Raw genomic sequence first — 24,238 nt, forward strand, 5'->3', positions numbered from 1 at the left:
ACACACACACGCACACACACTGACTGGAGAGTCAGGCTCACTCGCTCCTGCCAGGAAGTTGTTGGTATTCGGGAAATAACAAAGAGACGAAAACAGGTATATTAAACGCTTCGAAACTACACGAGGGGGATCCGTGTACCGTGTAACTGATCCGGTTATGAGCTGGAGGACTATTAACTAATGGAGGACTAATCGATGGAGGCGGACAGAAGTTTTGGGCTCGTCTGGGTCCTGCTGCTGCTGTTGGGTATTACAGCCGCTGCTGGGAGAGAAGGTGGGTCATCTGCACGCATTCCCACATTATCCCCAAACTCCCGTACGGAGTTAATGTAAAGTGACGAAAGTTCAACGCCAACAAACAACAGCCGAGCGCAATCTTGAGGAGAAACCGTGACACTCAAGCGGTTGACACCCCGTTTACTCGGTAAAAGTCGCGACGCGACCGGCGCGCGGGGCCCACTGCATTTTTACGCGACTTGCTCGAGCGTTTGGTTTGGCTGCTCGAATTGTAGACGAAGCGCGAAACGTAAAAAGCTGTTTTAGACTGGTAGCAGCTACGCTCAATTAAACCGCCTCCGTGTGGCTAATTTAGACCGGTTTATAAACTGAAAAGTTTAGAAAATCCCGTCGGGGTGTTTTTTTTCTCTCTCTCACGCTGTTGGCGCATTAGTCGTAGGTGAAGTATGTCACACAAACTTGATTTGCAACTTCTGCACGACAATAGCGCTGAAACCCGACAGCCCGGAGTTCAGGAGTTTAATGGGCACGACTGCTGATATCTTAGTATCGGACCGGGTTTTTAAATTTTATATTAATGAAACCGAAATGTGATCCCAAATGCAATAATACTAGTACACCACTACAGTAGTAATGTGCAATGGTACAATAAGAACTGGGTCGTTATCGCAGACCAACAACAACAACATGATAATGACTATGATGCACATTATTTTAAAAATAGTTATATATAATAGCACGAATTGGGTCGTGAATGCAAAAGGACAGCAACATAATGAAAGCGATGATTATGATAATAATGTTAATAATAAGGCAGTTTCAGATTCTGAGTAATAACCATTCACATGGAGCTACAAGTGAAAGAGTTACGTGGTATACGCTCAAATACTTTTATACTGTTATTTTAATACCATATCCAAAACTCCACAGCAGTAATAATAAACGTGTCGCTGTTATTTGCACGACTTTTCATATATAACATATAGCAAACACGTCAGCATTTAAAACTAGACTTAACATTGTGTACAAAATTGATTCTGGGTCAAGCTTCGTAGTTGTTATTTTTTGCATAACACACAAATGTTGTATACAGTAATATTTTTTTTGGTTTCCGATTTACACACTGAATATCTTTTCGCTCGTCTGCGTGCGCTGCGCACGCACTCGTTTGGAGCAGGAATTAGTTTTTAGAAAATCAAACACTTCTTCCTGCTCGCTGAATGAAGTTGTTCCAAAGGTCGCGTGTCTTAAAGCTCTGTGTAACTGTCAGCTTCTGATTACGCACGTAGCGAGTGTTTGATGTTTTCATTTTCAGTAACTATCTGTTATCTTAAGCTTCCTTTATGCGCTCAGATTGTCAACAGCCTGGAGATGCATTCAGCAGAATCCATAAACAAAGGCACTGAGACATTTGCATGGGGACATTGTTGGCGTGGGACCTATATAATGCGACTGCATGTCTCACCCTTAAAACTAATCGGGATCGTTCCCTGACAGTTTTGCCATCTGATTCTGCACATGCATAAATGCACGTTGTGTGTAAAAAAAAAAGAAAAGTAACCTAACAGTCATTTCACTGCTGCGCTCGGTGGGCTTGTCTTCGTTATCAGGTTGTGCAAAGCTGTCTTAGATATGCTTTGCGTGTTTCATTGTTGAGTGTTTCGGAGCTGGTAATGGTGGCTTTTAGCAATGCTGTTAGCTTAAAGTGTCACCGCACGTTTGATGGTCCTCAGTCTCGCATGCGGTATGGACGTTTAACGTCAGGGTAGAGGCCCATTCACACCAAAGATAGCAATTCTGGTTAAAAAGTTTTAATAGGCGTTCTAATTCTTTGGGAATAGAGATATCCACAAAACAATTCAACATAACAGGCTTTAACGGTCAGATTTGTAACTCATCAGAACTAGGAGGGAATTTGCTTGCCTGCGTTTGGATGAAACGCCAGTTTGCGATGTTTCTGTTGACTTTTGTTACAGGTTGCAATGCACTTAAGGCTTATCATTAAGATAATGAGAGTGGAAATGAATATAAAGCATGTAAGACGCATAAAGAATTAGATTGAGCCTTATTTGTGTGGTTTCTGTAGCAGTAAAAATCACGTGAATATCAATTTTTTTAAAGTTATGCCAAGCTCCAAATATTTTTTCGGGTAGATATTGTGAGTAAAATATAAATTATGAGCATTTGGGTCCTTACAATGGGGCGCATTGGAGTCAAAAAAGGATGAGAATAACCGGAAAAGCCAGCATGGTTCACATATTAGTCAATATTTTTCTTTAGTAGTTTGCCCTGTGATTTTATGCAGAGGCAACACTGCTTTCATAAACTTATAGAAGTGTTTCTATGCAGATACTTTTGTCTTTTGGTTCTGCGTTGAGCCCACTTCAAGTCATGATGTTCATAGTTTTGCAATACAATTTTAGAAATGCGTATTAAAAGGTTAATTAATCCCAAACTTATTTAAATGTCATTAAATATGAATTTTCCTGTCCTGTCAGTTGTTATACTGTGCTCGTAGCGCATACTCTTTCACTACACACAAATTCGGCAGCACATGCTACACAACATTTTATATTAACGTGAGAAATTGAAATTTTGAGCATTAAACATCGTAGTTTTGTCATCGGATAAGTTATGAAGTTATTACATATATATAAACATTTATTCTATGCAAAAACATTTATTCAATGTTCAGTGGTTAGCTCAAATGGTAAAGAACAAAATGAAAAAATGAACAAAGTATATGATGTGTTAAAATTAACTTATAACCCAGCTGCTGCAATGTCTGTTAATCAAAGAACAAAATAAAAAATGAATAACTTATATAATAAATATTTGGGTAGGATTAATCGCAATTAATTACAGAATAAAAGTGTGATTAATCAGACCTAGTCATTTATTTTTTAATAGATTGACCCATTTAAATACGTCTTTTGTGGAACAGAAAAGAAGACGATTAGCAGAACGTTCATGCTGCTCTTTACAATACAGTGAAAGTCAATGGTAAATACGGGCTGTTATGCTACAAAAATGACAAAATGCACCAAGCGTCCAAATCTGGAGATAAAATCGTTATGGCAGGATGCTGAAAGTTAGGGTGATGTGCGACGCAACAAACGAACACATATAGCCATAGCGGCGATGCTTTTAAGGAGACGCCACCAGTATATATGTATTACACATCTGGTATTACAAATGATATATTCCCAATACATTTGAATATTGAATGTTGCCTATAAATACAAACCAAATAGAGTAGGGTCTAAAACAGTTCTACTGGAACTATCAGTGATGTAAGTGTATAGCCGTGTAAAAAGATTTACTCCATGAGTATGAAAAACAGCGATGATGGCATTTACCTGCTGTTACTTCCTCAGCCTCAAAGATAACAATTCAAGTTGCCGTATGAGATTTAGTCCGATTTTAATGGTCTTTTAATCACATAAACCATTCCATCTCTGTTCTCACGAGACCCACGAAACACACATTTTTGATGCGTTTAAATTCACAGCTTCACGTGACCGCAATCTCCGTAGAAGCTCTAACTAGATAAACATCGAACCTTACAAAACTAAAGGGTTTTAATGTGCGAACTGAACAGCTAAAGCGATTGGCGACATCAAAACCCTATATAAAAAAATAAATAAAATCTAGATATTTAAGTCAAACGCATTGATGCGCTTATGGGCTGCGGTGCAAGCATTAAACAGTGGTTTGACCGTGGCTGTTGTTGTGTTCGGTTACCTGCAGGAAGATTTCTATATGTTAAGTGTGTGCAAGGTCATTCTCCCGTCAGGAATGCTCGCGCGCGTTAGTCCAGCGCATGCATGCGTGCATCCCATCAGTATTTAGGTATGCATGTAGCAGTGTGTCAGAACAGAGTAATACACGCTTCACAAACACAGAGACACAAGGTCTGGTACAAATCCTGTTCTTCCTGTCGGTTGAGTAGATCTTGTTTGTTGTGTTACTGTGCGCAAGAGAGCAAGAATAGAATCCGCACTGATACGTTTTGTAAAAAGCCGAGAATGAGAGTTTCAGATATTTCCTACGCGCTATATATGTGGCTAACAGTTGTTTGCTTGTGACCTGCGTTCAGAAATTGAATGCAAAATCATTATGTGCACTTAAACGTTCCCTTTAGTTAAGTGTTTTTGTCATCGCTGCTTTTTATCGATTTTTCTTTGGCTAGTCCACTGGGAAGCGTTTGAGTTCAGCGATCGCAAGGACGCAAGCAAAGTTATAACACCCCTGTTCCTGTGGATAAAGGATCATAAGGGACTTGTTTGGGACAAGCTTCGGCGTTTCTCTTATTATAGACGAGGTCAGGAGCTGGTAGGCAGCAGTTGATCTTTGGTGTATTGTTGTTGTCTGTGAGATCAGTCTCCGTGGCAGCAGCAGTTAACAGAAGTTGGCAGCTGAAAACCTATTGAAAGTGCATGCTAGTGAAGCACACACTCCACTTCCTGTCTGGCGGCGCACCAAGAGTAGGTGTGGTGAATTTGCTCACTGCACAGGTAAAGAGCACTGATTTATATTCAATCTGTCTCTCCTGTGCTGTGCCTTGTGACACAACAAGTTTCCAATGACACAAGGAATGTGTCTGCACTGGTGTGTGGGCAATGGCCTCTTGTTTTACTACACATGGGACTCGTTTTTATTTTTTCTCATATTTAGCTTTATTTTTTGCCGTATTACGTATTAGTACTGTGATTATGGAAGCAAGGTTCCGCCACTGAATAAAAAAGGTAATTGAATTGTGGGAAATAAACTCTCAATTGCAAAAAAAAAGGTGAGAATTGCGTGATATAAATTAGCACAATTTTTATTTTATTTTTTCCTTAAAACTGGACTTTATAACTCTCATTTGCAACTTTGTATCATGCAACTCACAACCAATTTTTTTTTAATTATTCAGTGGAGGAAACAGGATTCCATAGTAACTTCCAAAGTTATTATTATTACTTTTTTAGTGGTTAAATTAAATTGTAACAGTCAAAAGCATATATTATTAACTGAAATAAGTGTTTATAGAACTGAATAGAAATTTATTATTGTTAAGTACTAAATTAAAAAAGTACTACTTTTTAAAATTTAATATAATAAAATTTAGGGACCTAAAAAAATGTCTTTTAATTGCTTTTTTTTTATTCAAATGTTTCAGAATGTTTAGCTAATAGCTCAATGAAACTCTAATTGAATTCAAACATCAATTTATACAATAATAAGGTACAAGAATAGAGTTTTAAGGAGCTCTTTGTGGTCTATTTTAATTAGTCTAAATTTGTTATTTAATGTATTTGAGGATAGCATTTGGTGATAGAATTTTTTTAATAAATGAAATTCTTAAAATGTTTATGAAATGACTGTCAGAGTAGCTGTAGAGAAGTTGTTCATGTTTTCACATACTGAAACTGAAAACAGTGAGCATTATGTTTTCTTAAGCATCTGTAGTAGATGAAAACACACTGCTCTTTCACACTGAGACACACAGAACAAAGAGACATAATATTTAGTGTTCCATTTACAGAGGATAGGTTTCATTATACTTATGCTATTACTGATATTTTTTAGAAGTACAAGTAATTAACTCTGTTTGTACTCCACATGATGCGTGTCATTGTTGATATCAGTCATACTGAAAGTTCGGTGCAGATTTGTGTGTGTGTGTGTGTGTGTGTGTGTGTGTGTGCTGTCTTCAAATGTCCTTAAGCAGACAGGTTTTATAGTTAAAAATGCAGCTGATCGCCAGTCTAAAATCTTTTAGTTTACGCAAAGGATAATTGACAGGAACTGGCTTTTGACCAAGCCAAGCTGAAGTCTCAATTTGTTAATAGTTTTGTATTTTCTAGGTTAGTTTTATAACCCTGTTGCAGGACAGCTAATTGTATGTATTTTTTTAAAAAACTATTAATTTCCAATATTCCTATATAAGAAATTATGTGTGGGTGTGCTTGAATCAATGGGATTATGTTATCTAGGGCTGCGTGATTAATCAGAATAAAACTGAAATCATCAGGAAAAATACGAAAATGAAAATTTTACTCACATCGAAACCTAAATCAGATATATCTGCAAGCCCTGCGATGTAAAACTAACCTATATGTCGTCGGGGGCTATCACATGTCCTCTGAAGCTGATTGATGGGTTTTTGTAGCAAAAATATTTCTAGTTTTAAAAATGATTTTTGACTGACTTCTCACTCGATGCATGACGTATTACGTAAATTGCGTCACCCGTCAAGTCATAGGTCAGCCAAAAAGCCGGAATTTCACAGAAAATAACATGAGTCTGTTATTTACAGTATATATTTTTGTTACAAAAACCTTCAGAGGATGTGATAACCCTCCAATGGTGTATAGGTTGTTGTTTTTTTTGCAGATATATCCGATTTACGGAGCCTCATTACCAAGTTTGGAAGATTCAGGATGCATTTTTAAATTTGAACTTTTTTTAAATTCTTGGTGGTTGCTACTACTAAGAATACTACTACTGTTTATCAGACAAGCTGCACAAATAAAACAACCAAACATCAGCCACTTAACTGGCCTGGGTAATATGTTGTTTTAGACGAACAGCGTAAAACTGTGTGTGTGTGTGTGTGTGTGTGTGTGTGTTTAAACCTGTTGGTTTGGATGTCATCGGCGATACAGGTGCAAAACAACTGCATTTCAGCCAGTCTGAATCAGGTGCGAGTAGGAGTCAAAAAATTGTCATGCAGAAACAGAAGTACAATGAGACAGAAAGAGAAAGGGCCCGCATAGACACGGACTAATAGACATGTTTTCTATTCAAGACCACAAGCCGTCCCTCACACACTCATGCACACAGATGAGGAATAGATAGGATGATGAAAGAAGAGCAAGGGATCTTGGGAAGGAAGTGTGAACTGCAGAAAACAGTGACTTGTTATTTAGTCTCCATCGGCATGCATTCATATGTCACTAATGTTAGTGCAGGAAAACAGCTCTTTTAGTAATGCTACAACGAGCTAAAGCTATAGCTCATCCAAAAAAAACCCCAAAACAATAAATAATTAGCAAATTGTCAATGGAGCTCTGACATTTAAACAGAAACATTTCAAGTCAACATTTCAACATTTACTATAAGTCAAATGAATGCATTTGAATATATAATTTATATTAATTAGTGTTGTCAAATGATAAATCATGATTAATCACATCCAAAGTACGTCTTTATGCGGTACTGTCAATGTGTATAGGTTATGTTTATATATTAATGATATTTATCTGTAATATAAATAATCTAAATATATACATGTAAATATTTTTAAAAGTGTATGTGTATATATATATATATATATATATATATATATATATATATATATATATATATATATATATGTATGTATGTGTGTATATACTTGTATGTATATATACTTGGAAAATATATGTATATATTTATATTATTTATATTGCAGATAAATATAATTAGTATATAAACATAACATATTTTTCTTAGATATTAACATGCATGTATATTATGTGTGCAAAAGAATTTATTTGGGATGTGATGCATTACTACTAATCGCTTGACATCATTAATATTAATACAGGCTTTATAGGCAGTACTTTTTTTTTTTTTACTGACACAGGTTTTTGTGCCTGACCTTATTGAATATGCATTTGTAGGAGTTTCCCCTTCAGATGCAAAATTTATGGGAGGAGAGCATTTATGCTTGTCAAATAACTGGTATCTGCGTAGCACGTCTTAAAGCAGGTGGTAATTTTGCGCTGGTCATTATGGAAATGAAAGGTTGCGTCTGTGTTCTTTAATGTGCACCTTGTCACTAAATCACCCGCAGAATTTTCCCTTTTCCATCTGCATTTTATGGAATTGCACTCTAACGCTAATTTGCCCTGTTTAGTGAATCTAGCCCAAGAAATTCTATCATATGGAGGATATTTACAGTGATATTATAAAGATATAGAGAAATAAAGCTTATATAATTATAGAGATTAAAACAAAACTGCATGGAGAAGTTTATGTTGAAGCATAGGTGACACAAACATAATCTGTAACTGTTGAATATAGAATCTCTGTTATTTGCAAAGCTATAAAAAACGTATATCATGGAATTTTATTGTTGGAATTGTATTGTTTTATTATTGCATGGAAAGGTAATGTAATAATTTCTATTGTAACTGTTTGACTACAAACTGTTCTCAGTGTATTCTTTATTCTGTCTTTATTTCTTTTAAATTTAATAATCGCAAGTGTGATATCATGGGAATTAATTGATTATGAGAAACTGATTCACATTCATTGATTTTAAACAGTTGAATTGATTTCAACATAATCTCATGACAAACGTATTTTACATTTTTTGCTAATTCTTTTGCAGGATCAAATAAATGAGTACAAATGCAATTTATTTAAATACAAATTGCAGCTTTTTTTAAATACAAAAAAATATTTCTGTACAAATCACACCATACAAATTCATATGAAATAGCCTAGTGGTTTTGTTTTTTTGTAAGATCAGGTGGCTTCATTTGTCCATAATGCTTTCAGTTTCCCATAAGAGCCATATTTTAACCATACATATCAATGTAAAAAATTTTAAGAGAATCTTTCAGAAATTAATGGATTATTTCACAAAGCAGTTATACCAGTTGCAAAGGTTTAAAAAAGATTTATTTTGCACAGAGCAAAATGAGGACCTCGTGATGGCCAATATACCAAGCTCACATAACCAATAACAAAAATGAATAAGTGCACCTGTAAAAGGCCTTTTTTGGGAGAAAAAAATAAATCCATATAATTTTATACATCCCTGCTGATGTGTGCATCTTTGTTTTATTTTTCAGTATGCCTCGGGACCGATATGAAGTTGGCTTTACCCTCGAGTCTTGAGAATCATTATGAAATGCTCAGGCTGCTGTACACGGGCTGCCAGGTGGTTCACGGGAACCTGGAGATCACACACCTGCAGGGAAGTCCAGACCTCTCCTTTCTGCAGGTATGGTGTGCTGTGTGTATCTCTACAGTGCTTTTTATTACACAGCGGATGTATATTAATAATCACAATCTAATTAATGAATTAAACCTGCTCTCATGGCATAAACGTACCACTTTTTAGCGAAAGAAATGAACACTTTTGAAGTAATTTACACATATCCAGCCTTATATGGGTATTAGTAACGGTACATAGATGTACTTGAGAGATGAGGACTTACTACTGTTAGACAAAAATGTTTAAAAAAGTCACAGGGTTGTGCATTACACGAATGAGCCGTTTTAACACGCTACTTCAAGCAATACCTAAAAACACTGATCGGAATAATAGAATCGCTATTTATTTAAGCTACGTACTTACTTACGATAAATCTCAATGTCATTCAGATTTGAAAATGAAAAGATGTGCTTGTGTTTTGTGTGTCTGTAGGAGATTGTGGAGGTTCAGGGGTATGTGCTGATAGCTCACGTCTCGGTGCGCTCGGTTCCTCTGGACAATCTACGGATAATACGAGGCAGTCAGCTTTATAACTCCAGCTACGCTCTCGCTGTGCATAACAACATCCACCACAGTCAGACAGAGCTCGGCCTGAGAGAACTACGCCTTAGGAGTCTCACGGGTAAGGAGTTACATTCATTTAAACATAAAGGCCTGTACCTTTTTTGGCATGGAAGTGTTTTGCTTACTACTCTAAACTGAAAGAGCATTACTTACTGCTTTAATTCCCTCAGACAGTCACCTGAGATTAAATCGTTTGGGATGCCACAGATAAATGTATCTCTCTGTAGATGAATGCAATTTTAAAAGTCATGAAAATTTCAACCGTGAATGTACATTTAACGCTCCTCGTGAGTGCTTGTGTATTCAGCTCAAATGATAACATCAGACTGTCAGTTGAGAGTAATTGCTGGTGCGATTCACTGGGTGACAAATGTTAGCAGGTAATAACTATTTCCTCAAGAAAACAAAGCGGCCTTTATCCAGGGGACTCAGAATGTATTTAATTACCGGAAGTTTTTTGTCTTGAGAAACATTTGGAAGTGCTACTGAATGCGTTGAATTATGAATTAATGTAATTCATGTAATGTAATGAACTATTTTAAAATGTTCTGCTAAAAAATGCTAATTTATCCGGTAATGACTTAAGTCACAGAAAATACACGGCAGTTCATATGTCAAAGACTCTGGAGGCGTAATTCTGTCATTTATTTAAGAGTAACCTGCATGTGAAATGCAAAAAAAAAAAAAAAAATCAGGAGATTTTAAAATTGTGATATCTAGGCCTAAGAAGGTCACAATTCGTAGAAAGTAATGACATTTCTATAGCAAATTCTTAAATGCTCTGTAAGATCTTGTAGGCAAAGTCCATTGTCTGTGGCTAATGATGTAGGGATGCATGACGTTTTATTATGGTCGAATTTGGTCGAATTTGCCAATTTGCATGACCCAAGTAGACCCTATTTTGATATCTACGATGGGACTTTTTTTCTCCTCACTCATAACTCCTTATTGAACATCTTCCATTTTTTTAATGTGAACTTTTGCAACGCAAATATAAATATGAACGCAATTTTTACGCTCGGCTCCAAAATATTTAATTGAAGTATTGATATTGTTCTTAGGAAGCGGAACCCTGTGAGTAAAATTATTGCTTACGTTTCACAGAAATCTTGCTTGGTGGGGTTTACATTTGGGGAAATCCTCAACTGTGCTTTCCTCAGAAAATTAATTGGAAAGACACTGTAACTAGTGTTGAAAACAAACTGCTGTACCTGCAAGACATTCCAAAGAACTGTGAGTTAATCTCTAGAGAACTATTCTATCATAATTAGACTGTTTAATGCATTGGTGCTATTTGGTAATAATATATATTTTTTCAGGTCCTCGTTGTTCTTCAGCTTGTCCTTCAGATGGTGGATGCTGGGGACAAACAAATCAGGACTGCCAAATATGTGAGTTTCACTGGCATCTCGGTCTGTTTTTTGGGTTTGATAACAGAAAATGTGCTTCGAATTGATTTAATCAGTTTTAAATTCCAGTCCAACTCATATTATATTCCATAAATTAACTTTCATGTCCCAGAATGCTCTAATTTATGCACTGTATTACATAGTCATATAGTTTTATTAGTTAATGGGCATTTTTTGGTGCTTTATGGCAAAATGAATATCGCTTTAAACAACTGTGTTAATTTTTTTGGACAGTATTACATCAGTTCAATGCATATTAATGTAATATAATAATAAACATTAGGAAATTCCTCTTTTGAGACAATTACATCTACCTCTTTCTCTACAGTGACCTTTGTCCGTTGTTCATCCGGCTGTTTGCGCTGTAAGGGTCCAAAACCCAACGATTGCTGTCATGTGCAATGTGCTGCTGGGTGCACGGGGCCAAAAGACACAGACTGTCTGGTAAAAATAACGTACTTATTGCATTTAATCATTCGCATGTCACCGAAATGAAATAATATCAGCTTTGCCCCGTTTTCTATCGCATCTTTAGGCCTGTCGTCACTTCAATGACAGCGGGACATGTAAAGACAACTGCCCCCCACCCAGCATCTATGACCCCAACACCTTTCAGTCCAAACCCAACAAGGACAAAAAGTTCAACTTTGGAGCCACATGCGTTAAGCAGTGTCCCCGTATGTCAAACATTCAATATAATATTATGCTGTATGTTCATAGGACTTGATTTTTTTTTTTCTCTGAGTGAGGGTGACATATATTGTATATCTTTAGATAACTATTTGGCAATGGAAGTGGCATGTACAATGGTCTGTCCCAAAGCGAACAAGGAAGTCATTACTGTTGAACCGGATGGTAAAGAAACGCAGAAATGTGAAAAGTGTGAAGGAGAGTGTCCAAAAGGTATATATGCGTATGCTTCTAAAGAGTTCCAAAATGTTTGAAAAAGCACTTCATAGCATTTCTTGTGTTTATATGTATTTCTTTGCATCATTTGTCCTAATCTTTTCTTATTCATTTACATATGTGACGTCTGTCAGTGTGTTACGGACTAGGAATGGGAAACCTTCAAGGGGTGTCAGCGGTGAACGCCTCCAACATTGACATGTTCGTCGGCTGCGAGAAAATCTACGGCAGTTTGGCTTTTCTTTCAGACTCCTTCAAAGTGTAAGCAAGGACAGTTGTTTAGCGAAGATTTCCATTGCTGTTGCACAATCAGCAATAGATATTGGGATGTTAAGAACATTAAGCTATGCAGAAAAGTATTATTAAAGTCTGCACGATGCATGAACTCTATTCATATTCGTATGATAGATCTGCTTTCAAACTGTCGTTCGCTTTTAGTCATTTTTCCTTCGATAAGGGAATAAAAACTCTCATTACTTTCCCTCAAGAGATCATGTGATTGAGTAACTGGCCTAACCAGCAGATCCATCCCACTGCTCACCATCTATTATTGTCATCCTGAAATGCCTGAGCCAAAGTGTTCAAAATGATTTGGTATAATTTTGTCCCAAACTCTCATCTCATGTCAAAACACAAGGCATTTGACTCTAAAGGTAAAATAACGTATCAGCATTTGATACCGATTTGAACATTTCATCTGCTCTGCTTTGAGGTGCAAGTATTGTCCTCCCAGGAAGTGAAGATTTAGTTTTCTTAAACGCATCGGATGAAAACAGTGCTACGTATTTAGAAATGTTTGATGCTATATTCTTGTTTTTCACCTTTTGCGTTTCAAAGAAGAGATAAAGACATGACATTGAGGGCGACTTTAATCTAAATATTTCTGTCCATGGCTGTGGTATTGTTATACCTATTGTTACACTTATTGTATTATAATCTCTTGTGCTGTTAATACAGAAATGCAGAAACCAATTCATCTGGCCTGCAGTGGAGTCAGCTGGAAAAGTTAAAGACAATAAAAGAAATTACAGGTGAATATCACAGTTCATATGGACATCATAAACAATATGAAGGAAATACAAGTCTATATAGATTCAGTATCTGAAATAAAATCTACATAATAACAATACCAGTTGTACCAATTAACCATTAAATGAAATTTGCATTTGTATTTTAGGATATCTGTACATAGATGCATGGCCAGATAATGTGCCTCATCTGGATGTTTTCGAGAACTTGAAGGTGATCAGAGGAAGAATGCTTTACAAGTAAGCATATGTTTGCTTGTTTTTGGTTCTCACTTGAAATGTAAATCCTCTTTTGCTTTTTCGTTCCTTATTTCATGTTTCTTAATTCTGTTGCTTAACTCTTTCTTAAAAACATGCGATTTGCTAGACCATTTACCCACTTTTCCTGTTTGTCTAATGTCTGTTAGACTTATCAAACCTGCAGTTTCCCGTTAGTTGTAAAGGTTAATGATTATCCTGTCCACCTGCCTCATGTTATATCAGTTTTCAAGTCAGCCACACAGACTGAAAAAATGAATGTTCTTAGTTAATTCGTGAAAGTTAAGTTCATATTTCACAGTTTCGAAAATATACGCCTATATAAATCTGCTTATCGAGATCTACTAAATGCTTTTAAATCGTCTCTGCAGGGGTGTTTTCTCTTTGGGAGTTCAGTCTTTGCAGATCGAGTCTCTTGGGTTGCGTTCCTTGCGCAGTGTCAGTGGAGGCATAGTACTGATTCACAATAACTCCAGACTGTGCTACACCTCCTCTCTGCCCTGGAACTCGCTGCTCCACCCCACACAGGGACCCAACCTCATCAGCAACAACAACCAAGACCAGCAAACATGTGGTAAGAGCCCATTCTTATGTTTGTCTGACTAAAGCAATGCTCACTGTACAATACAGTCATATTAAATACCGTCATTAATACTGACACAAAAGGTTGACTGTATGCACATTATGGCATTGAGTACCTTACCGTTTTTCAAAACTATATATATATATTTTTTTTATTATGTAAGCCTACTGTATCATATTTGATATGCACATTTCTAACCTTTCAATGAACTATTATCACTGAAAAACATGCCGTATAGTCCTCTACGTGCCTTCTGCCTCCTTTCGGTACAGATTTTCTTTTAATATTTCTGGGAAATTTTTATTTAATTGTATTTTATTCTGAAGCAAACACGATCATAGTTTTTATATTGAATATTTTAATATTATATGAATTTTTTAAAATGAACAGTTACTGTGCCGAAGCACCCAAACATAGATTTTAGATGAAAATGTGAATATCAAATATGATACATCAGGCTTTTGAGGAATGTTTGTATGCCTATCTCGCAAATACTTACAAAGATATATTGTTTTGAGATATAGAGTTCTAAAGATTTTAAAGATCTAATTGGTTTACATTACAAACTATTGTATAATATATAAAATATTATTTTGGCCATATAAATATTAGCAGTTATACAAAATGGTGTATTAATGAGTATTAAAGTGTATTTAGTGTACTTTTTAATGCAAAATTGGAAGAACATCAAGTATACTTAAGTATATGCCTGTTTACATGCTTGATTGGTGATATTAAAGTGTACTTTTTTATTACAAGTACATTAGAAATTAATTATGATTGTCTTTGAAACACACAAGCAATATACTTTATTTTAGGGTATTTTATTATTTTTATCCAATGCTGAATGCACTTTTCAAGGTCCTTACAATTAATACATAACTTTAATGACAGACAGAGACACATTATTATTAAGTCAAACAGTGTTTATTTAAACCTTAAATGGTTTTATCAGTGCACAACATAAAATGCACCAACCATGTTTTTAAATAAAAAGAACGCTGAAGAAACAAAATCGTTTTGTAACAGCAGCAACACACAAACTTCACTTTTTGGTTGTTTGAGACTTTATTTCAAGCATGTAAAATAAATTGAATAATACGTAACAAAACAATATAACACAATACAAAACTATTTTAAATTATACATGTAAAAAAAAAATTGCAATGTAGCATCACTCTAAACCGTATGATACAACACTATTCAAGTCGAAAAGTATAGTATTGTAAAGTAACATGCATTTTCTGTAAAGCTGCTTTGAGAAGTTAGTGTATTAAACGAGGGCATAAAGGCAAAAACAGCAGCAACGCACTGACCCTAGACTTGGTTGGCATCACCACGTCCATCCAAAACATCCAGTGGGCTCCTTCATGACATCCTCTTCCTCCTCATGGATTGAAATATTGATTTTAAAAAAACATCTGCAAGTACTGGCTCATTTTCACTGAGCGGTACAGGTCAGTATAGTGCAGTACGGAACACCCTAATCCATCTTGTGTTTCCACTGCCAAAGCGTGACAATAAGCACACCTCCTGACATTTTTGTCAGATTTAATGAACAATAATAGCCTGTATAAAAGCATAAGAGGGCTTAAGAGGGAATAAAGACAAAAGCAAACTAAGTCAGCGCTGTGCTACGGTCAAGTTCAAAATAGATTTTGCTATAAATTATATAACTTTGTGCTTAGCCAGAACTATATGACCAGCAACAAATAAAAGATGCATGAGACCAAGAATGCCTTAAATATAACATAACCCAAAACAAATTGTGCCTCATGTTTAATCACTACAGAGACGTCAGAGCCAGCGGCAAATGTTGGAGGCTCTGAGCAGATGCATAAGCTCTCAGTCTCCTGGTGATTGCAGGGAGCTACGCAATCAGCATATCAAATAGGCGCTATTTCTATAAATAAACCGCAGGTTTGAGTTTCAAACAACTACATTCTCACATGAAAAATTCATTAAAACGCTTCATAACACAATAACAGTAATATTTTGATAATTAGAGGGTTTTTGGAGATTGAGTTCTCTGCAGAGCAAAAGTGGGCGTTTCTCAATTTCTGGGCGTTTTTAAACTGCTGGGTGTTTCTCAATCATGCAATCAAAATGACCTCCCTGACCTAACCCCACCCCTAAACAAACCCTCGTTTTGAGCTGTAGAGAACTAGAGTTGCCACAATGGAAGTTCAAAACGCTCAAGTATAGGTCTCTGCAGCAAGGTAATTGGAGTTACCACATTGGGGTGTTTTTGATTGTTACCTGTGTGTGATTGTTACCATGTTACCTGATTGGCTGACATCAAAGTGAGGGTAGGTTTAGGAGGGGGTTAGGTCAGGGGAATCATTTTGACTGCATGACTGAGAAACACCCAGCAGTTTGAAAACACCCAGAAATTCAGAAACACCCATTTTTGTTCCGCAGAGACAGATGTGATTTACATTCATCTGTATAACACTTTTTATTATACATATTGCTCAAAAAAAAATGGAAACGAGCCATATGAGTTTCAAATTAAAAAATGCGCAGAGCCAATTTGCTGGCTAATACATTAGCATTCCTGAGGTGGTTAATCTTCAGATAATAAGATACAACAATAAAACATAAATGACCAAAACTGTTTAAATGGGAATAAAGAAGCTTGAAATGCTTACCTTTTCTGTTCGGTCACTCTGTTCAAAGACTATAGAAATTAAATGAAATGGACTTTGCTCTGTTGTGGCCTCACAGCTCAGCTGTGATTGGATGGGCTGACGTCATGCGATTGACTATTTAGCCATAACTAAAGGGTATTACATGAAAAAGGCGTGATAAATATTTATGTACACTGAAAACATAATATACATATACTAGGGGCAATATTATTCAAAGATCATACAGGCCACATCAGTAAGTGATATTAAAATCCATTTTAGGCTTAACATTAAAAAATGTACATTGTGCACAAGTAGTCCAAATAAGGTTTCATTACAATTTTTATATCTGTAAGTCTCGAGATATATGTAAGTCAATATGTTAATAGATTTGAACTACTGTATGCTTAGTATGAAATAAATTTATTTAAAATATAATCCTTTTTAGGGTATGTGTAATCTTTTTGTTCCAATTATGTTAAAAATATGTTCGTTCCTGCTTTTTAATTTCCCGTAATGAGTAATATTCTATGACATGCTTCACCGTGACGTTCTTCTCTCTCTGTGTAGCTTCAGAGGGGAGAGTATGTGACCCCCTGTGTGCAGATGCAGTCTGCTGGGGGCCGGGACCCAGTCAGTGTGTGTCATGTGTGAATTACAAACGCGGGACGGAGTGTGTGCAGCAGTGTAATGTCCTACAGGGGTGAGTAATGCACGATTTGAGCAGATTTTCATGTTTACTTACTAAAATGTAGGATGTTAAATATTACGAACCGGGCTTTGTATATATGATATATACTTTGTCTATATCATCAACTGCTACATTCTAATGTCAAACAATAGAATGTAGATTAAAATGCTGTTGTGGTTTTTTTACTCTTGCTATTTTTCTATGCCTGAAATGCCCACAGGCAGGTGCGGGAGTTCGAGGATGGGTTAACCTGCGTCCCTTGCCATCCAGAGTGTAAACCAGTCAACGACTCTGCCTCCTGTATAGGCCCAGTAAGATTTTAAAGCAGAAACAAATATATTACCTTTACCCTACCTCTAAACCTAACCCTCACATGAAACTTTTTAGAGATTTTTAGTTTTCAGAAAACATTTTGTATGACTTATAAGCTTGTTTCCTCGTGGGGACCCCAAAATGTCCTCACATTTCTGGTATTACTGTAATTGTGGGGACGCTTGGTTTCCATGTAGGTAATATTAGACACACACTAATTACTCAACATTTTCCTTAAATTAGAAACAACTATCAAGTTATTGTGATTTATTTTTGTACATTGCATTGTATATGCAGTCAAATAAAAAATTATTTGGACACCAAATATAATTATTTTTATAGTTTTTACTAGTAGGTGCAGGACACTATAGTTAATTTATGTAAATGATGAAAATAAAGTAACTCTTACACATTATAACCAAAATTATTCATATAGTGGACTGCCAGTAAAACTGATTACAAAATTTGGGGCCAAAATTTTTCAGACCTTACCAGTGTTTGTTCTTTAATATTCAATAATATGGTCTTATTGTGTACTTACATTTATCAGCTGAAAGCTATTCACCTTAATTAATTACATACCATTCTATCAAAGATCTTGAAAGGTCATTGAAACAAATACATTCTTGTCATATTTTATTTCCATTTTCTACTGTGAAAATGTGAGAAATGTTGAAAGTATCTGAATAAACTTTATATATTGCACTGGAAAATAGTCACACAGGTAGAACAAATTATGAATTAGTATTTTTTTGTTTTTTTATTTTGACATGAACATTTTTTACATCTTAACAATCTTTGAATCGTGTTTCTTGTGCAGGGTCCAGAACACTGTAAGGAGTGTTTGCACTTTCAGGATGGAGACGTGTGTGTTGAGCGCTGTCCCAGTGGAGTGAAAGAGGACCAGCACACTGTGTGGAAGTACTTCAATGCTACGGGACACTGTCTGCCCTGTGAGAACAACTGCACCGTCTCGTGAGTCCCTCGCCGATCCCATGGGCCGTGATACTCAGGTGCAACGGTTTAATATTTGATATTAATTTTCAGTTTTGTCTTTACCGTCAGGTGTCCACTGGATGATAGAGGGTGCCCCATCCAAAAGAAAACTGGGTAAGACTTTATCAAATGTAATTATAAGAATTAAATGCATTAGTAGTGTAAACATCACGAATTGAACAAACCTCTAATATTAAGTATTTATCTGCTTAATATTGCATACCGAGTCCAAAATCTGAGCACACTGAAAAATAAATACAAACAGATATGAAAATTTGGATTCAGTGTGTAAGGAAAGACCTTAACTTAAAAAAGTTCTTCTGGTGGACACTAAAACAAGGCAGAAAAAAGTATTTACTTTTGAACTGAGAAATATTTGAATATCATAGATTGTTTTTACATATGATTTTAGGGTTTCGTGACATTTGGGCTGGATTTCACAGGCCGACGCCATTGAAATTTGATAGCTATAGACTGCACAGTCTCATTAATTCAAACTGTTTGTTGCAAAACCCTGCAGGCCTGGGACAACAGTCGCAATCACAGTTGGTGGAGTGTTTCTTTTTCTCATTTTGCTGGCGTTGCTGGTGTTTTACCTGCGACGCCAGAAACACCACAAAAGGAAAGAAACCATGAGGAGAATTCTACAAGAGCACGAGGTCAGTGCGTTTCATTTGCATTTAGATTGCTTATATTATAACTAAGAAAACATATTGCAATTTTCATAACTCGGTACAAAAGAGAATTTATTGAAAGTAAGCCGCAAAAATCACTCATTTTCAACTTTTCCAACTTTTTTTCAACTAGATCAATGCATTAGGATTTGTCTGCCATCATTGACACAGCAAAGGGCCAATTCTATGTTTAGAAACACAGCTGAATTTGAGTTTGAAGTTAGCATGTTGCAAGCTGTCGACTCCTCCTGTTTATGCAGTCTGTTTGAATCGACTGCTTCACCGTAGTCTTAAGGCATCTTATTTTTTTACCGAAGCTGGTGGAGCCCCTGACTCCGAGTGGAGCGATGCCAAACCAGGCTCAGATGCGTATTCTCAAGGAGACAGAGCTGAAGAAACTCAGAGTGCTGGGTTCTGGAGCCTTCGGCACTGTCTATAAGGTCAGCTATCTGTTACCATTCCTCAACATCTCAATATTAGTTGTTCAGCTGGCACTCATAGCCCAAGAAATATGTGACCAGCGTACTGCTATCTTAGCTCATAAACACATTTTTTATAAAGTCACCTGAACAAAGAATGCAATTTGACTAATGCCTCTGGAGCTGCTGGAAAATTACTTCATGACAATACTGACTAGCTGAGAGCATCACAAAAACCCAACACTAGTGTTTGTATAAAGCAGATGAGGAAAATATTAATACTTTTATTCCAGGTTTGTATGTGTAAAAACTGGCAAAGTAGAATCTTTTTGAGTATAGGGAAGTTAATAAAAAAAATTCAACCTCCATTTTAATTTCTTTATTTTACATTAGGGATGCACAATATTGGATTTTGGCTGATTTCGATACCGATACAGAAGTCTCTCCTGTGCAAAAATTATAAGCTAAATATTTAGAATTTTGGTTAGTTTTTAGCAAAAATGTTATTTTTTAGAATTTTTTTGACAGTACATTGAAGCTTTGAAAATAACTATAAATAAACCATATATCAATTGCTTCATTTGCCCTAAGAAAGATGCAGTGTTAACCCTAACATTTTATTTTAAGGTTTAACATTCGTTCATGGTCTAAAGAAAAAAAAAATGTTTTCAAAACTGAAAATCAGACAATCTGAAAATCTTTTAGAGCTTATGGTTTGTAAAAAAAAACCCATACATTTATGAATCAGGCTATATAAAATTATTTAATAATTTAATTATTTAATAATCTTTGTATTTTTTTATACAAAGCAGTCAATCTATTCATCTTTTAGACAAAACTTTGTTTCAGTAAATGACCACACTGCTGAGGTGATCTAATTTTTCAATTTTCAATATTCCACTACGTCGATACATATCTCTCCTGTCTTAGTGCATGCACTTAAACACTCTTGAGTGCAGCGCCACTATGCTAACGTTTAGCTTAGCTTCATTCATTCTTTAGGATTCGTGTAATATTTAATATTTTAAAATAAAATAATATTGTAATTTTGTATTATTACAATGTAATTTAAATAATGTCATAATATAATATTAATTAATAATATAATTTGAATGATAAAAATGAAGTCAAGTGTATTGCTGCTCACAATTACCTCCTTTAAAATATTTAAATGTGAATATTTATTAATAGTCATTATAATTATTTTATTATTATTATTATTATTTGCTGGTAATCAAGCCACTCTGAGACATTAAAAAACACTGGATTGTAAGCTTCTTGTGTGTAAATGAACATTACCGTGCCAGACTGTTAATTATTTCAATAAATTGATGTCTTTGATTGATCTAAATGTTTTTGTTTTTATTTTACATTTGTTAATATTAATTAAGTATTAGCTTCTCATCAACTTAACAAAACCCCAGCAGCTCCCTTTGTGCACTTCTTCCTGGGAAGCCTTGCGCTACATCATTTTTAATGTAATTTCACCGCATTCATTTGACCAGGGTATCTGGGCTCCTGATGGTGAAAATGTCAAGATCCCAGTGGCCATCAAAGTTTTGCGCGAGAACACCTCGCCAAGAGCCAACAAAGAAATCTTGGATGTAAGTGTTCCATACATTCCTGTATTTTCAGAGGGCTCTTCTTCCTAATGATAATAAGTGCTTAGTGCTTATGAGGATATGCGTGACTTTTTCTGTATTATGTGCATCTCTCCACAGGAGGCATATGTGATGGCGGGTGTATCGAGCCCACATGTTTGCCGTTTGTTGGGCATCTGTCTGACATCAACGGTTCAGCTGGTTACTCAGCTCATGCCGTACGGGTGCTTATTGGATTATGTCAAAGAGAACAAGGACCGCATCGGCTCTCAGTACCTTCTCAATTGGTGTGTACAGATTGCTAAGGTAAGAATGCCGCTGATGGTGGCAGACTGTACTTAAATGGACTCACAGATGCTTTGCTAAAGAAATCACACAAAATACATTATACATACCTTTTTATTTTAAGATGTGTAAATATATATTTAAGGATTCTGTATGAAAGACTTCAATGCCATAGTCTAAGTAATTGAGTGATTTCTCAGGTACATTACATTTTGCGCTTATGTTCTCATTTGTGTTTCTTTGTGCACCCAGGGAATGAGTTACCTTGAAGACGTCAGGCTGGTTCACAGAGACCTTGCAGCTAGGAATGTTCTCGTCAAAAACCCCAACCATGTGAAGATCACAGACTTTGGGCTTGCCAGATTGCTGGACATCGATGAGAAGGAGTACCACGCTGATGGGGGAAAGGTGTGTCTATATGTAGCTTTGGTTAAACTGCTGAAAGAAATCCACTACCCTGTGCTTATCGAGTATGCGATTATGCATATGTGTTGAATAGGTGCCAATCAAATGGATGGCGCTAGAGTCCATATTACACCGGAAGTTTACACACCAAAGTGACGTATGGAGCTACGGTCTGTATCCGCATTGGTGTACAGTTTCTCTGCTGTAACTGATATCCCTCTAGTTTAAAATAACCTTTGAGGCTTGGCTTTTTCCATCTCAGGGGTGACTGTGTGGGAGTTGATGACCTTTGGCATGAAGCCATATGACCTCATACCAGCGCGGGAAATTCCAGACCTACTGGAAAGGGGAGATAGACTCCCCCAGCCGTTTATCTGTACCGAGGATGTATACATGATTATGGTCAAATGTTAGTGTTCATTTCTAATGATAATAAGGATTAGCATAGACATTTGTGTGCATACCTTTTGCACACTGAAAGACAAGTAACTGTAAAGATGTCACAGAAGAAACTTTTTTTGACTGTGTTACCCTGTGCCAGGTTGGATGATCGATCCTGACAGTCGACCACGATTTAAGGCGCTGGTGGATGAGTTCACCAAGATGGCACGTGATCCCCCACATTATGTAGTCATTTTGGTGCGTGCATTTTTAATATCTTGCCTTTATGAACAGTCAGAATAAAGTTGGGCTGCAGCTAGCAACTTAAAAAGCAAATATATATATAATTTGTATAAACATCTTGCCCAATGAATGTTAGAAATAAGGAAAAATTGTGTAGATAAAGTATGCTGTGCAAAAAAAAATTTAATCTTTAAAAAAAAATCTTTAGTACAAAAAACTTATGCCATGATTTACTTAAAATACAGTATACATCCGATCCATTAGCATTTCTTGACATTATAACATGTTACTTAATTATCTAAAATTATAATTAAACATTATTTGGACTATTGCACAATACACGCTTCTTAAGTGTCACCATTAATAAAGATTGTATGATTGTATAATAATATCAACCTTTAAATGCAATATATATGTTTTATATTTAATTGCATTTGTTCCACTTTCCACTAGGGTAGTCTGCAGCCTGAGTAATAATGAGTAATAAATATTAATTATTTGTATTTAATAATCCTGTCCTTCTGCAACAGTGTTTTGGAATTGACATATATTGTTTGTTTTTCAGAATGATGATCAAATGAGTCTGTCGAGTCCTGTTGATAGCGAGTTCTTCCGCACACTGCTGGCAGAAGAAGGGGGGAACGTGAAAGAGTTACTGGACGCAGAAGAATACCTGGTCCCTCAGCCCGGTGGCATCTTTAACACACAAGGAGAAATGAGAGCCAACGGCCCCAGCAGACACCACTCTCACCGGGTCAGAGACTATTAACAGACCTATTAATGCCCTCTTATTGATTCAAAATCATTTTTCTTCAGTGGAACACAAAATGAGAAGGTTTAAAGAACGTTCATGCTGCTTTTTGTAGCGACAAGGTGTTTGGGAATTTGGAATTTTTATGCTTGTTAAATATAAGGAAGACAGGCTGAATGTCTGAATGAAAATGCAATTTCACTCTGTAACAGTAGGTGGCACTTATGTAAAAGTGTGCACTTACATACGGGTGAAAAATGGCTTGTTGGCAATTGGCATTTTTTGTATTGTAGAGTATGCTTCAGGTCGAGCACACTGTCAATTATTTAACTATTTTTTTGTTTTTGTTCTCCAGAGTACAGATCAAAGCCTAGAAGTAGAGGGTATGCCAAGCGGGAGGGAATTGTACTCTTCCGTCAGCACGCTGGGGCAAAGTCAGTACCCAACTCTTCCTGTGAGGGCAACAGCCAATGGCATGTGGCCTGGTGCACAATATCCATCTCTGGTACGGAGCATATCCCACCGTTCAGCTGGAGGCCAATCAGACTCAGTCTTTTTGGACGGTTATGTGGAGGACAATGGCCCTCCATCTAGTCCTTGTCGGTATTCTAAAGACCCCACCTTGCCCAACGGCATAGATGGAGAGCTGGAGACTGATGGCCCTATCAGCTTCCTGTCGCACACACTGCCACGTGGAGCACACACACAACCTGGTGAGTGAAATACATCATTTGCAGCAAAGGCAATCCAGCCTACCTTTTAAAATAGTATATTACTGAATAAAGTAAATTAATAATATAATATTATATTTATTTAATATAATCCGTTCATGGATTTGATACCAACATATTGTGCATTTAAACACTTTTAAGGGCGTGATTTCATTAC

General features: G+C 36.2%; 1 protein-coding gene across 1 annotated transcript in view; it reads left to right on the forward strand.

Moving 5' to 3' along the window:
- Positions 1 to 24,238, forward strand: part of erbb2 (erb-b2 receptor tyrosine kinase 2) — a 27,139-nt gene continuing 2,901 nt past the window's right edge. Inside the window, exons 1-26 of the mRNA XM_043253690.1 lie at positions 1 to 274; positions 9,069 to 9,220; positions 9,647 to 9,836; positions 10,883 to 11,011; positions 11,098 to 11,169; positions 11,516 to 11,631; positions 11,723 to 11,864; positions 11,962 to 12,090; positions 12,228 to 12,354; positions 13,051 to 13,124; positions 13,271 to 13,361; positions 13,751 to 13,953; positions 17,163 to 17,295; positions 17,504 to 17,594; positions 18,416 to 18,570; positions 18,661 to 18,705; positions 19,112 to 19,250; positions 19,583 to 19,705; positions 21,190 to 21,288; positions 21,406 to 21,591; positions 21,823 to 21,978; positions 22,070 to 22,145; positions 22,238 to 22,384; positions 22,517 to 22,614; positions 23,165 to 23,353; positions 23,706 to 24,063. Of these exons, the coding sequence (XP_043109625.1) occupies positions 196 to 274; positions 9,069 to 9,220; positions 9,647 to 9,836; positions 10,883 to 11,011; positions 11,098 to 11,169; positions 11,516 to 11,631; positions 11,723 to 11,864; positions 11,962 to 12,090; positions 12,228 to 12,354; positions 13,051 to 13,124; positions 13,271 to 13,361; positions 13,751 to 13,953; positions 17,163 to 17,295; positions 17,504 to 17,594; positions 18,416 to 18,570; positions 18,661 to 18,705; positions 19,112 to 19,250; positions 19,583 to 19,705; positions 21,190 to 21,288; positions 21,406 to 21,591; positions 21,823 to 21,978; positions 22,070 to 22,145; positions 22,238 to 22,384; positions 22,517 to 22,614; positions 23,165 to 23,353; positions 23,706 to 24,063 (3,499 nt within the window). The 5' untranslated portion in view covers positions 1 to 195. The remainder of the gene's footprint in view (positions 275 to 9,068; positions 9,221 to 9,646; positions 9,837 to 10,882; positions 11,012 to 11,097; positions 11,170 to 11,515; positions 11,632 to 11,722; positions 11,865 to 11,961; positions 12,091 to 12,227; positions 12,355 to 13,050; positions 13,125 to 13,270; positions 13,362 to 13,750; positions 13,954 to 17,162; positions 17,296 to 17,503; positions 17,595 to 18,415; positions 18,571 to 18,660; positions 18,706 to 19,111; positions 19,251 to 19,582; positions 19,706 to 21,189; positions 21,289 to 21,405; positions 21,592 to 21,822; positions 21,979 to 22,069; positions 22,146 to 22,237; positions 22,385 to 22,516; positions 22,615 to 23,164; positions 23,354 to 23,705; positions 24,064 to 24,238) is intronic.

Source organism: Puntigrus tetrazona, chromosome 12 (genome assembly GCF_018831695.1).
Source record: "Puntigrus tetrazona isolate hp1 chromosome 12, ASM1883169v1, whole genome shotgun sequence".
Classification (NCBI taxonomy): Eukaryota; Metazoa; Chordata; class Actinopteri; order Cypriniformes; family Cyprinidae; genus Puntigrus; species Puntigrus tetrazona.